We start from the raw sequence: 13,911 nt of genomic DNA, 5'->3' as shown, positions 1-13,911 counted from the left end.
TGGTGTAACAAGTATACCTAACTTCAGTTTTAATCTAGTAACGTTGTTCTATAGCCAGAACGTACTCTCATGGTGAAACAAAAAGAAAAAAATGAACAAGAACAGGTGCTAAGATCGAAATGATTTTTGACTGTACGTGTTCTTAAAAGAAAGAGATGTAAACCTGAATTCAGCTTACTTCTTCAAAAACTTAGCTTACATCTCCGCATCAAAATGCGTTTTTGTAGTTTCAAGGTAATGTACTAATGTTCATAATCGGCAACAATTTTCTTTCCATTGAAAGGTTATCCCTTTACTCGAAATACGCATATGCATGTTGAAGACTCATCAAATTAATAAAGTGAACTCTTGAGAAGGGGCTAAAAACAATAAAAGCAACATTAAAAGAATTGTGATTCGCCAGAATCATCATTCTGAATTGAAAGACCTCGAAATCATTCAGGTTAATACAAGATATGTTTTGAGCTACTCTAAAATTTCAGCCATCTCTTTTCCTTTTCCTTGCTATGAACTGCATTCGATGCAGATGAATGAGCAGCTTCAGCAGTGGCTATAGCTTTACGAGTTTCATTTAGCTTCCTCATAGCAGCTTCATAAACCGGCTTCTCGTTCCTGTTTCTCTGCACCATTTCTTCCAGCTTCTGAGCTCGTATCCTCAACTCTTTTATCTCATCATCATACGCAACCAAAGCCCTCCTATCTTCTTTCTTCTCTTCCCCTTTTGTCTTACTTCGCTGCTTATTTCCTGCGCTATTGTTCACGGTTTCTTCATGCACTGCAAGCTGAGTATTGATAAGACTAAACACATCTGGTCTTGATTCCTCTTCTGCCTTTGCAGCCCGAGCTGCTGCTGCAAATTTCTTCTCACGTTTCCTCTGACCACCCCTACTTCTTTTCTTACCCTTTTTGTCTTCATTCTCAGCTTTCTGGTTTTTAACAGCATGGTCAAGAGATTGTTTTGGTTTAAGAACTTTCACAGGAATAGGATCCACCATTCCCTGTCCACATGCGCCTAAACCCATTCCTTCACGGTAACCCATGTTTGCCATCATCCTGGAAGCTATGCCACGTGTGTGATTCTCCCACTTAGCAAAAAGTGTTGTTTCTGTCTGGACACCACGCTGCAGGGCTGTGCTTTCCACAAATCCTAACCCTTCTGGACTATCATCTTCATAGTTACTAGAATCAGATTCTTCGGAACCTGAGTAACTCTCTTCTTCATCACTCGCCTCTGCATATTCAGACAGTTCAATATTTTCAGCTCCAAGCATAGCAGAACTTCCATCACCACGGAAAACAACGTGACCCAAATTAAGCTTTTCGTCCCAAGACTCAAGTTCAGCTTTTTTCCAAAGACCAGCTTTGCTATCTGAGCGAGCCCAGATGCTGGAACCCGCAAGTGATGGATCCCATTTCATAGGGATATACTTCTTTAACGAGGATATTGGAATGTTGATACCTGAAACAGAAAAAATTAGACATCAATTGAGTTTTCAGGAACTCTGCAAACTACCAAGACAAATCTGCAGCCCAATGTTTATAATCAGCTATCCAAACAACAGAGCAAAGTACTATCAGCAAATTATAGTCAACAGTGCTTTAAGTATGCAACCTGTTGCATTACAATGCAGATCAATGAGTGTAGCAAGGGTTACAATAGACAATTTATCATCAAGACTTTTGCACTAGTAAAGACAAGAGCACGGGTCAAAGTAGCTTGTTTTGGTTGGGTTGTCATTAGAAATGCTTGTTTGACTCAAGATAATTTGCAAAGAAGAGGTTTCAATTTAAGCTACAGGTGTTATTTATGTGAAGTGGAGCTGGAATCAGTCAATCATCTCTTTGTCCATTGTAAAGCTGCTAAACAGTGCTGGGAACTTACCCTGAGCCTGTGTCGTGTAGTCAGGGTAATGCCGTTAGTAAGTCTTTTGGAGAGCTGGCAAGGGCAGAAAATAGCAAAGAGCCAGAAGCAACTTTGGAGGACCATCTCCTTGTATATTCTCTGGACTATTTGGAGATAAAGAAATAGTGCTTGCTTTGAGAACAAAAAGAATCATATTCTAGAATCAAGAACCTTTGTATGCTCAATCTGTTTGTATGGAGTAAGAAGAGTATATTATAGGACATGGATCAGTATATGGATTTTTTGGATTCTCTTGGAAATTTGTAATCTGTTACTCTTGTAGGGACTGTATGCTTCTGATGTAATTTGGTGTACCTTCTATCAATAATACTTTTACCTTATCAAGAAAAAAGTTGACAGTTATTTCTCTGTTTCAAAAGAAAGATCTTTATACACGGTTAATTACTTTTATTTCAAATGAAATGAATACACATTTTTATTTGACTAAAGGATGAAAGTGAAATCAAGAGCCTGATTTCTCTCATATTTTCCCCACTAGGGATCGACGCAAAGAAAGCTGTGAATGTCAAACCAATTCTAAGATCTCTGAACAGATATGTTCATTCCAACATACCATGTGATAAGCGGCAACTACTACCAAATCGACATCGCTGCTGTAGAAAGAACTTGCACATCTGCACTAGCGTAGTCTATCATTAGCAAGTGGTATGAGTACAATCTAAGCACTCTGTGACTAGGAAAATCATAAGGAGATTCAAGATGCAAGACTGCATAATCTGACAAAAAGAGATATAAAAACAACTTCACTGTTTCTCAACCAGAAATGGAGGTGATTGTGCTAAGATTTACCTATGAACACAAAACATACCAAAGATCAACATGAGAATAGTACATCAAATTTGATGAATGGAAGTAAACTGCTAAGAGTAGCACAACAGTTTGTTGCCCAAACTATGTTCCTATATGCAAGACGGGAGACGAATATTTATAGTTAGATTGATCAAACAAAAGAAAAATAGCATTAGGTTCCATAAAGTTATGTTGATTAACATGAAATCAAAATTACAAAAGAAAAGACATCATATTGAGAACTGTAAAGAAGTAACAGATGAGCTTGTATAGAAAAATTGGTTCCAAGCACTGAAGTAATAAGACAAGATCTTATCTGAGGCACCACTGTATACATACAAGAGAGCCTGCCTATGGCAAAAAGTTGGTATACAAGGAATAACCAAATATGGTTTGGTTGATGCACAATACATGAGTTTGGCTAATAAACTCAAGCACAACAACCAGGCATGTCTCTAAACAGTGCCAAACAAACTACAGAAGCATCATTAAGCAAAAGTATACACCAAGTTATCTAGACAATGCAGCATATATTATATATATATATATATATACATAAGGAATCAACCTTTATTTATGTCCCAAGAGGAACCCCAAATTCTTTAATACTGAAAGGAACTAAATTAAAATGATGCAACAAGAACACTAAGAACAACAAAGAGAGATCATGTTATAGGCAGTGTTAGTAAGAATAAGAAAAGTCAGTTCAGAGATGGTAACGAAGAACAAAGAGTACCCACCAGCATGTTCTCAGATGTTGGAGTACGAAAACAAACTTTTGCAGCATGAGACCCCTCCAACCCCACAATTAGACCATTATACCACCTTCCATCATTATTGCGGAATCTACATTTTGATCCAACAGCATACTCTTCATCCACTAGCGGCTCTGCTTCAATCTCTGTTGGATCAAGAGGCTCCACGTCAACCTCAGCAGGTTGCTCCTTGGCATCATGTAAAGAAGCATCAAGCTCTAGCAACAACCTTGCACGTTTTAGGTGAAGGAGGCCTTCCTCAGCATCTTTTATAGACTGAACAAGCTCTTCATGAACCTGTTTCCAAAAGATAATCATATTCAAGTATCTTGCACTTGAACTCAGTACATAGACCTTTACGTCATCCCAGAAGGTTGGATTTCACAAATAGATAGTCATTTTTACTATTAGTTTGAGTGATGATTGCCTACATTCAACTTCTCATAATTTGCATTTAGTGTTGTCAAAGGTTCATTTAAGGCACACTTAAGCCCTGAAGCTCAGAAAAGCTCAATACTTCGCCTCACTTAAGTTGCACGCTTCAATGTAGGCAAGGCACTAAGGCATGCACCTCATCGCCCATTAATTCTATCTTGAATTGAGCGGTACTAAACAACAAATATAATTGGCAAATAAGTGTATTACTAGTTGTTAAGGAAAACATTTTGAACGAACTTGTTACGTTTTTCTCGAATTACATACATACTTTTATTGTTTCCCTTCATTGCACTTTTTTAAACTAAAGCACATACTTCAATCACCCTTTATGCTTAAAGCCCAAACAACTATGGAACAGCTTTTCGCCTTTGACAACACTGCTCGCATACACTGAAATATATATAGGTGGTGCCGTTACATCCCAAAGCCATATCTCTAATTTAAAACTCCTACAATTTTTTTTTTTTTTGAGTTAATGGTCAAAAACACACCTGAACTATCACTTTTTCATGAGTTTCAGTTTCACACCCCAACTATTTTTTTCTACTTGAACTACCGGCATATGTGTTAAAACACACCTAGAAGCTGACTAGGCCAACTATCAGTTCTTTCCTTTTCCTACCTGAACTATCATCATCTATGTATTAAGACACTCCATGAAGCTGACTAAGCCAACTACCAGTTGTTTCCTTTTCCTTTTCCTACCTGAACTATCACCAGCTATGTATTAAAATACACCTTGAAGCTAACTATAGAGCTATTCCCTTTTCCTATATAAACTATCATCATCACCTATGTATTAAAACACATCTCGAAGCTGATTAAGCCAACAATAAGCTGTTCCCTTTTCCTACATGAACTATCACCATTTATATATTAAAACACACTTCCAAGCTGACTAGGCCAACAATCAATTGTTCCCTTTTCCTACCTGAACTATCACCATCTACCCAACTAGGTGTGTTTTAATACATAGATGTGATGGTAATAGTTCGGGTACGAAACGAAAACAACTGATAGTTGAGGTGTGTTTTTGACCATTATCTCTTCTTCTTCTTCTTCTTCTTTTTGTAGGATTAGTAGATAGTGATAATTCAGGTAGGAAAAGAGAACAACTAATAGCTGAGGTGCGAAACTCACAAAAAAGTGATATAGTTTAGGTTTGTTTTTGTTAGGGTTGAACACAATTACATAGAAATTAAAAGGGGAGTTGTAAAATGAGAAAAGGGGAGAAAACCCTAACCGAAAGGAGTTCGGGATCGGAAGGATCAATGGATAGGGCTTCAGTGAGAGAATTGAGAGCATCTTTTTGCTCTTCCAATTGAATTTCCAGCTGCTCTTCTAGCGCTTTCTCTTCCTCGTCCGCCATTACAGCTACCCTGGCCAGGCGGTTTGATTGGGAAACACACAAAATGAATGATGACCTTCCTCTATTTTCTAATCTAAGGAGACATTAAATAAGAAATGTTTAAATTTTCTTTCACTCAACTATGCTTTTTATTGGAGAAAAGGACATAAATAGTCCCTTATCTACGGGGACTAGGTCTAAAATGGTCCCTTAACTATACACTTACCGATTTTAGTCCTTTAACTATTTAAAAACTTATCAAATTTAGTCTATTCTTTTATACAAATAGCGTACAAACTCGTAAACCTTAGTGAGATTAATCGTTAAACCATTCTTCAGACCTATATTTCTCTCTCCCTGCTTTTTTTCCTCAAGTTCCTCTTGTTTAAAAAAAAAAAAAAAAAAAAGAGCATTCTGGCACTGGTGTCTCTCTCGAGTCTCTAAAATTCGAAAAGACAAACTCAGGCACAAATTTTCTGTAACCATTCTTCTCAAACACTACTAAAAAACTGGTAAAAACCGACGGAAAAAAATCGATGGAAAAAACCTACGGAAAGACCCACGGATTCTGTCGGTTTTTTCAATAATTTTTTTAAATCTTTTTTTTTTTAAGAAAACTGACGGACTGCGTCGGTTATTTTTTGCACAAAAATGCGCAAAAAAATATAATTATTTTTTATATTATTTTCTAAAATAAACCAATGGAGTCCGTCGGTTTTGTCTTTTTTTTGTTTTTTTTTTTTTATATAAAAAAACCGACAGAGACGGACTCCGGCAGTTTTTAGAGCAAAAAATAGTATAAATTAAATCAATGTAAGTATATGAACAAAAAATATCAGTGGTCTAGTGGTAAAGCCCTTTGATGCCAAGGAACATACCCGATTTCGATTCCAAGTTCCTACATTTCATTCTTTAATTTTTTTATTTTTTTTTAACAAAATCGACGGACTAGGTCGGTTTTCCGTCGGTTACGAAACACGAGAGAGAACTTGACGAAAAAAATTGAGGTTAAAGAATGAACTTGAGGAAAAAGAAGCAGGGAGAGAGAAATATAGTTTTGAGGAATGGTTTAACGATTAATCTCACGAAGGTTTATGAGTTTGTACGCTGTTTGTATAAAAAAATAGACGGAGACCAAATTTGATAAGTTTTTGAATAGTTAAAGGACTAAAACCAATAAGTATATAGTTAACGGACTATTTTAGACCTACTCCCATAGATAAGGGACTATTTATGGCCTTTTCTCCTTTTTATTGCAACACAAAACCTACAATTTTTTTTTTAATTTTTTTTTTATATATTATAAACAATTGCTTAATGACTTTTTGAGATATTTATGCTAAATTCAGTAAATTTTTGTTATAAAAATCTATATATGAATATAATAAAGCTAGACATAAAAAAGGTAATGTAGCACCTGAAATGGTTTTTTTTTTTTTAATTGTTTTTATTATATAATTGATAGGGGAAAGGGAATTATAATGTAAGGATTCGAACCCTCACTAATAAAATGAAAATTTAGCTAGTCAATAAACTGAGCTATTAGATCCCTACTCACTTAAATGGTTATTTGACCTTTTACAAACTTTTTTTAGTTTTATCACCCTTTTACTTCATTTTCACATATAAGAAATCTGGAAAAAAACAAAAAAACACACACACACACATATAAGATATCTGAAAAAAGCCATTTTCTTCTATTTAAATTGTAAGAGTCCAAGAGATTTTATTTTCTCTTTATGGCCAACATTCCTATTTATCTTCTTTTTTTCTTATAATTATTTTTGGCTTTTTTCCTCATTTTCTGGTAATAAAAAAAAATTACCAACTGCATGCAAATTATGCATGCCAATATAAACTACTACTTAATGCGATTAAACGTTCAATGTTCACACGTTAATGAAAGAAATAAAGTTCCAAGCATGGCTGTAAGAGTTCAAGCTTATACATTCCAATTCTAAAAAGGAAATGTTTGGTAAAAGGCAAAAAAACGATTTGGTAGCCGAAGAGGTACTTTCTACCCTTCTCTAATTATTTTTTTTCCCTTTTATTAATGATACCTACATTCAATATATGGTTCCTTTTCTAGATATTGAAGATAAATCAAATTGTGTTCTGTCCAGCCATCTTCCCTCACTGAAAAAATACACTGATTTACTTAGAAAGCAAAACAAAATTCTTATAGCCATGGCTGCAAGGAAAAGAAGAAAATTAAGGTCGTAAGTTTTCAGTTTGTGTGGTTTTGTCTTCTACATTTTTGCCCGTTAAATTCTTGAGTTTAAACTGATTTGAATATTTCAGATTTGATATTTGCTAATCTAAAGAGAATTTGTGTGACCTTCACTGAGTTACAACCGGCAAGGAGTTTCTATTCTTTTTGTTGAGTACTATAGTGTCAGATTTATGTTCTACCTTATTTTTTGTACGCAAACTTTATTAGTGGCAATATATGAAACCGTTGAAGGACCGACAATTCAATTATCGAAACCTCCATTTGGTGTTAATCGTAAAATATCACCTTATGTGTTATTTTATTTTTATTTTTACTATCTCATTAATCATTCTAATATTTTGTCTTGGCATCACCTCCTGAAGAATCCTGCACTAACACTAATTTTCCTTTCTTATTTTTCTCATGGGAACTAAGACTATTGGAAAATGCAAATTCAATTAGGATCAAATTAATCAAGCTTGTTAGACCAGCTTGTATGAACGTGGTGTTTTCCGGTTATTGATCCCAGCAACAAAAGAAGCAGCATAATGGGACAAACATATTGATATTCTTTAAAAATAATTTTTTAATTCAGAATATGATAAATAGAATTCATATTATATTCCTTTATGTACTTTTTCCTCCTCATTTTTTTTTTCATTTACTCCATTCATTCAAAAGTCACTTTTGACCAAAAAAAAATCACTTTTTTTTTAATGAGCCTATATAATTCTAATTTTAAGTGGTCAGTTTGAATTGCCCTGCATTTACACGACGCTCATTTTTGTTTGAGGGAGTATTCAGTCTTGATATGGATTTTGAAAGATTTTCAACTTAGTTTTATTCAGTTCTATTCGGAGTAGTTCACTCGATATGATATTTTTGGAATTAATGTTGTAATTTTCTGTTAGCTAATGTTTCTACCCAACCATTTCAGGCACGGGAACGAGTTCACCGCCATATGGCTGATTACCGGTGATTCTGGCTTCATGTAGGCGAGTTGCAATGTACAATCCGAACTAAGGACGAATATTTGGGGTTAGCTCACCCTCGAAGGATGCATTTATCTTTTTCTAAAAGAAGTTGTATTTTTCTGTCTATTTTTTCTTTTTCTTATTTTAAAAATTACATCTCATGACTTACCCATCTTCATCTCATAACAAAGGCTTAGTATTATTCATAACTTTCATTCATTTCATCTCCGTAACTTTCATTCATTTCATCTCCGTAACTTTCATTTTCATAACCCTAAAGTATTTAACTATGTTAAGTTATGACACTATCTTATGGTGTTTCTCCATGTACTTTATGCCTATTTAAGTAGTTTATATCTTTAGAGAAAGAATTAATTGAGAAGGTGAGAAATCGATGGTGCCAGAACAAAGAGTGCAAATAATTAACAAGATAGAACTCATAGAAGAGAGTGAGAAAAATATACCCTTCTGAAAATGAGATACAAAATGAAACGACTTTGGACAATCTATATCTATATATAATATAAAATTAGGCATGGCACCTCTCTATGGCTAGCATTTGCATTCATCTTTTTTCTCCTTTTTTTTGGCATTTTTTCCATTTTTTATTGCATTTTTTGGTTAATTTCTGCTACTAATGTATGGATTATGGATTAATAACAGTCATTTATTGGCATTTAAGCCAACGTTTGAATCAGCCCAAACAAACCTTTTGTTGAATCAGCCCACGATCAAAAAGCAACTAAACAGCCCATATATGGGTACATTTAAAGTTTCAATTTTTTTTTCATTTTTTTGCACGGAGTGCCCTTCTTTTGGGCTGGTCTTTATATTTTGCCCCTCATTTATGTCTTCTTTAATTTTTCGCCTTCACGCCCTGTTTAATGAAAGTTTTTTGACGAAATTACCCTTACCCCATTAAAACTCTTTCTATTTCGTCATTTGCTCTTTTCTTTTCTTTTCTTTTTTTTGCTTTTTTTCTCCTCTTTTTTGTGTCTATCTCATCTGTTCTAAAACTTAGGTACGAATTTGGATCTTTTGCTCGTTTCAATATTTGTTTTTATGTTAAATTGTTGTTTGTTGAATTGATATCTTTGTCTTCGTCATTTTTTATATTTAATTGATCCTTTTTTATTTAAAATTATAGTGTTTTGTTATAGTGTCTCTATGATTTTTTCAACTTTAGTTTCGTTCCCATGTATATATTTTGATTTTTTGAATATCGTATTATGAATGTCGTAATATATTTTAGCTGATTTTGATATGCGTTTTGGTTTTCTCTTTGTTGAATCTTTGAAGTTTTGCCTGTGAACAGCTTTTTATGTTGTTACTGCTGTTTTTGTTTAATAATCTGATTTTTTGAAGAATGTTTTTGTCTGAGGCAACATATGCCGGGTCCGGCAGAGTTTATGATTTTTGAAACTACAGTTATGCCGGTTCCGGCATAAAGTTATGCTTGGTCTGACATAACTTCATGAATTAAGTTAATTTATGTGTGTCTTGATTTTTTGGTATTGTCTTGTTAATAATTTTGATTTTTATGCAATCTTATGTGTTATTGGTGTTATTTTGTTAATAATATTTTGTTTTGGTTATGAAAAATGAAAGTTTGCCTGTCACGGCATACTTTGTAATTTTGTAAAGTGAACTTCTGCCCCTCCGGCAGACTTGTCTAATTCTTAACACTTGTGTATTTTTTTATTTTGCTTATGAAAATGAAAGTTGCCTCTAACAGCATACTTTGTTCTTTTGTAAAGTGAACTTCTGTCTCCTCCAGCATACTTTTCTAGTTCTTAACACTTGCGTAAATTTTTGTTTTGCTCATAAAAATGAAAGTTTGCCTCTAACAAGATACTTTGTTCTTTTCTAATGTAAACACGCCTCCTCCGGCATACTTATCTAATTCTTAACACTTGTGTATTTTTTTTTGTTTTACTTATGAAAATGAAAGTTGCCTCTAATAAAGATACTTTGTTCTTTTGTAAAAGTAAACTTCGCCTCCTCCGCATATTTTTCTAGTTCTTAACACTTGCGTAATTTTTTGTTTTGCTCATAAAAATGAAAGTTTGCCTCTAACAAAGATACTTTGTTCTTTTCTAATGTAATCTGCCTCCTCCGGCATACTTGTCTAATTCTTAACACTTGTGTATTTTTTTTTATTTTACTTATGAAAATGAAAGTTGCCTTTAATAGCATACTTTGTTCTTTTGTAAAGTAAACTTCTGCCTCCTCCGGCATACTTTTCTAGTTCTTAACACTTGCGTAAATTTTTGTTTTGCTCATAAAAATGAAAGTTTGCCTCTAACAGCATACTTTGTTCTTTTCTAATGTAAACTTCTGCCTCCTCCGGCATACTTGTCTAATTCTTAACACTTGTGTATTTTTTTTATTTTACTTATGAAAATGAAAGTTGCCTCTACTAAAGATACTTTGTTCTTTTGTAAAGTAAACTTTTGCCTCCTCCGCATACTTGTTCAGAACTTTGCCTGATTATTTTTTGTCAACTGAAGTTACTATAATTACAAGTCTAAGTCATTGAGCATTGTATACTAATCAAATGGAACGTATAAACTAATCAAAATCAGAACAAAGCAATAAATTTGATCAATTCTATGTTGTTGAGTAAAATTATGATTCGCAATGTGAATCTCAATGCATATCGATTGTTTAGTTCATAGAAGATGATTTGTTGTTATTTTCAAATATTAACAAATCTAAACTTAATAAAGCATCAAATTAAGTTGAATTACATTCAATTGAAACGCTATATATTATGTATTTTATCTTTTTCGATGTTGTAGCAGCAAAATCAATGGAGATTTCTCCGGTGAAATGTTGGAATGATGGAACGATTGAAAGATTTGTTGTTGAAATGATGGATAGGTTTAATTGGATGTTTGGGGTTCGTTCTGTACTTTCGATTTTTATATGTTATGGGTAGGGGTAGTAAAGTCTTTTTCTTATTATCTTTTAGCTTAAAAGGACAAATATTAAAGACCAGCGCATTTGAAGGGCATTCGCGCCAATTGCCCTTTTTTTTTTAGCTTTGATTACATATAATTATTACTTAATTCTTATCAACCATATAATATGTAGCACAAATTTAATTTTTACCTCCGTAATCCAGGCGATTTTGCCATTCTCTCATGCAGTGAGTTCTTTTGGTTTTGTTTCTATTTTATTATTTTAAATCCTTAAAATGTTATATTGTTATACTTTTTAAAAAAAATTTGGAACATTATTATACTTTATACATGACTGTGATTTTTTTGCAAATTGGAAATAGGTGAATAATGAGTTTATATGCGGAAGCAACATTCCCCCTTTTTGTTTTTGGTGATTTTGTGATACTAATGTTTTTGGCGGATTATTATTATTTCTATTTGTGTTATTTTCTTCTTCTTTCTTTTATGATCTCTAATGGGTATGAACTTTCTTGAATCGAAAGCGGATTTTTCAGGCAATAAAGTTTTTTATACCAATTATTTTCTGTTTTTTTTTAAAATAATGTTACTTCTTATTCCTCTATCCTGTATTTTTATAGATAGTTTAAGCATGCTTTTGTTGCTTAGCTATTAACTGCTAAGGTTGAAACTATATCAGTAACTAAAAATGTTATTTTACAATTAGCTTTATATATAATTTTATATCTCTTAAATGAAACGAAATTAGTAAATAATCAAATTCTCAATTGTCAAAAGCATTCTCAGTGAAATTGAAGCTTGAAATTCCGTTCTATTTTTTCGATGATGTTGTGTGATGGATTCATAGGAAAATGTTTTAGACGAAATGAGCAATTTCTTAGTTTTTATGAAATTTTGTATGGTTTCGAGAATTTTGAAAATGAAAAAGAGTAGCTTTAGAGTGAATTTGTTGGCCATAAATAATGTGATGTCTTGGTAAAAAGAAGAAAGGGAAAAAGTAAATAGTGATTGGGCGACGAAGCAAGAAAGAAAGAATAAAAGAAAGAAAATAGAAGGCAAATGGGTAAAAGGAAGGAAAAAAAATAAGACAAAAATTGATCAAAGAGATTTCGCTCGTATACTTTTCTTACCCTTCCTTATTCTTTTTGTAGACATTGTTTTTGACGCATTTTCCTTTTGAAAGATTTTTTTTTAAAAAAAAAAAGAAAAAAAGAAGCATTAAAATGTAACTCTTGAAAGGTAGGGACGAGAAGTTAGATAGATACTTAATATATTAAATGAACAAAGGGAAACTGTATTTAAAATTTATAAGCATATCAACATAAGGAGATTAAAACCCATTAAATAAAATAATAAAGTAGACAATGTTCCATCTATATAGATTATATTATTATATAAAGAATAAAAACGGTAATTGTTAAAAAAAAAAAAAAGAATAAAACTACGTGACAATAATCTAATCCATTTCAATTTGAAGACTAATTTTTTAAAAATATTTTAAATATTTAGATCTGTAAAAATATATTCCATATCTTCAATAAAAGTTTTACAATCGCATGAAGTGCGAACCAATTCACCAATAATGCATATAAAGCAAGAGCCAAATGCGGGTCTTGCATTCAAAGCAAAACAACAAATTCTTTAATGTATTCTGCCTTTTGGAATTTTGTTTTTCCGAACTTGTACATTTTGGGTGGGTTGATCTGTTTGAGCTTCTTCAACTATTTTCTCTTTATTGTAAGATTCTCTCTTATATATATATATATATATATATATATATATATATATATATAATTTTGAGATTAATTACGAGTTCTTTTTCTATTTTTCCCGTTAGTCTGTTATGCAATCACAATTGTCTTAAATATTTTAATTAGATTTTCTAATTCTATATTTATATTATTAAAAAGACCGTCAAACTAGAAAGAATACTGACTTAACTAATGAAACCTTGACGCAATGATAATGCTCAACTTTTATGTTAGTGTATCTTTTTCTCAATCTATGAATCAAGATTTGAATTTCCTCAATTGCAATGATTAAACCTCAATCTCAATCGCATGGTTAATATTTCTTCGATCTCAACTGAATAAGTTCACTAGTAACTTAATTCCATTGAAGCCCCATCCCAATTGAATTTCCAGCTGTTCTTCTAGGGCTTTCTCTTCCTCATCCGCCATTATTGCTACCTGGCCAGGCGGTTTGATTACGAAACACAAAATCAACGATGTTTGTTTATTTTGTAATGTAAGGACCAATTAAATAAGAAATGTTTAAATCTTCTTTCTCTCAACTATGGTTTTTTGCAACACGAAACCTATAAAATTACTTTTTTTTTAAAAAAATTAGTGATTTTTTTATTATAGACAACTACTTAATCACTTTCTGAGATATTTATGCTAAATTAAGTAACTTTTTCATTATAAAAATAATTTAATAATTCCGATACTATTGTAAATTGATAGCAAATGGAATAATGTAAAACACTATATATTAGACAAGAGATGTAGAGAGGAGGAGAATACATTCATATTTCAAGTGTGTATT

The 13,911-nt window shown here is 32.6% G+C and overlaps 1 protein-coding gene across 1 annotated transcript; it reads right to left on the bottom strand.

The window, feature by feature from the left end:
- Positions 1-356: 356 nt before the first annotated feature.
- On the bottom strand, positions 357-5,351 carry LOC132029889 (zinc finger CCCH domain-containing protein 18). The gene is made up of 4 exons (XM_059419287.1): positions 5,150-5,351; positions 3,454-3,765; positions 2,478-2,538; positions 357-1,459 (listed from the first exon to the last, which is right to left on the bottom strand). The coding sequence occupies exons 1-4, from the start codon at positions 5,273-5,275 to the stop codon at positions 471-473; spliced, it is 1,488 nt and encodes a 495-aa protein (XP_059275270.1). The 5' UTR covers positions 5,276-5,351; the 3' UTR covers positions 357-470.
- Positions 5,352-13,911: the final 8,560 nt, after the last annotated feature.

The sequence above is a fragment of the Lycium ferocissimum genome, chromosome 9 (genome assembly GCF_029784015.1).
Source record: "Lycium ferocissimum isolate CSIRO_LF1 chromosome 9, AGI_CSIRO_Lferr_CH_V1, whole genome shotgun sequence".
Lineage (NCBI taxonomy): Eukaryota > Viridiplantae > Streptophyta > Magnoliopsida > Solanales > Solanaceae > Lycium > Lycium ferocissimum.
This window is presented reverse-complemented; position numbering and strand designations above follow the sequence as displayed.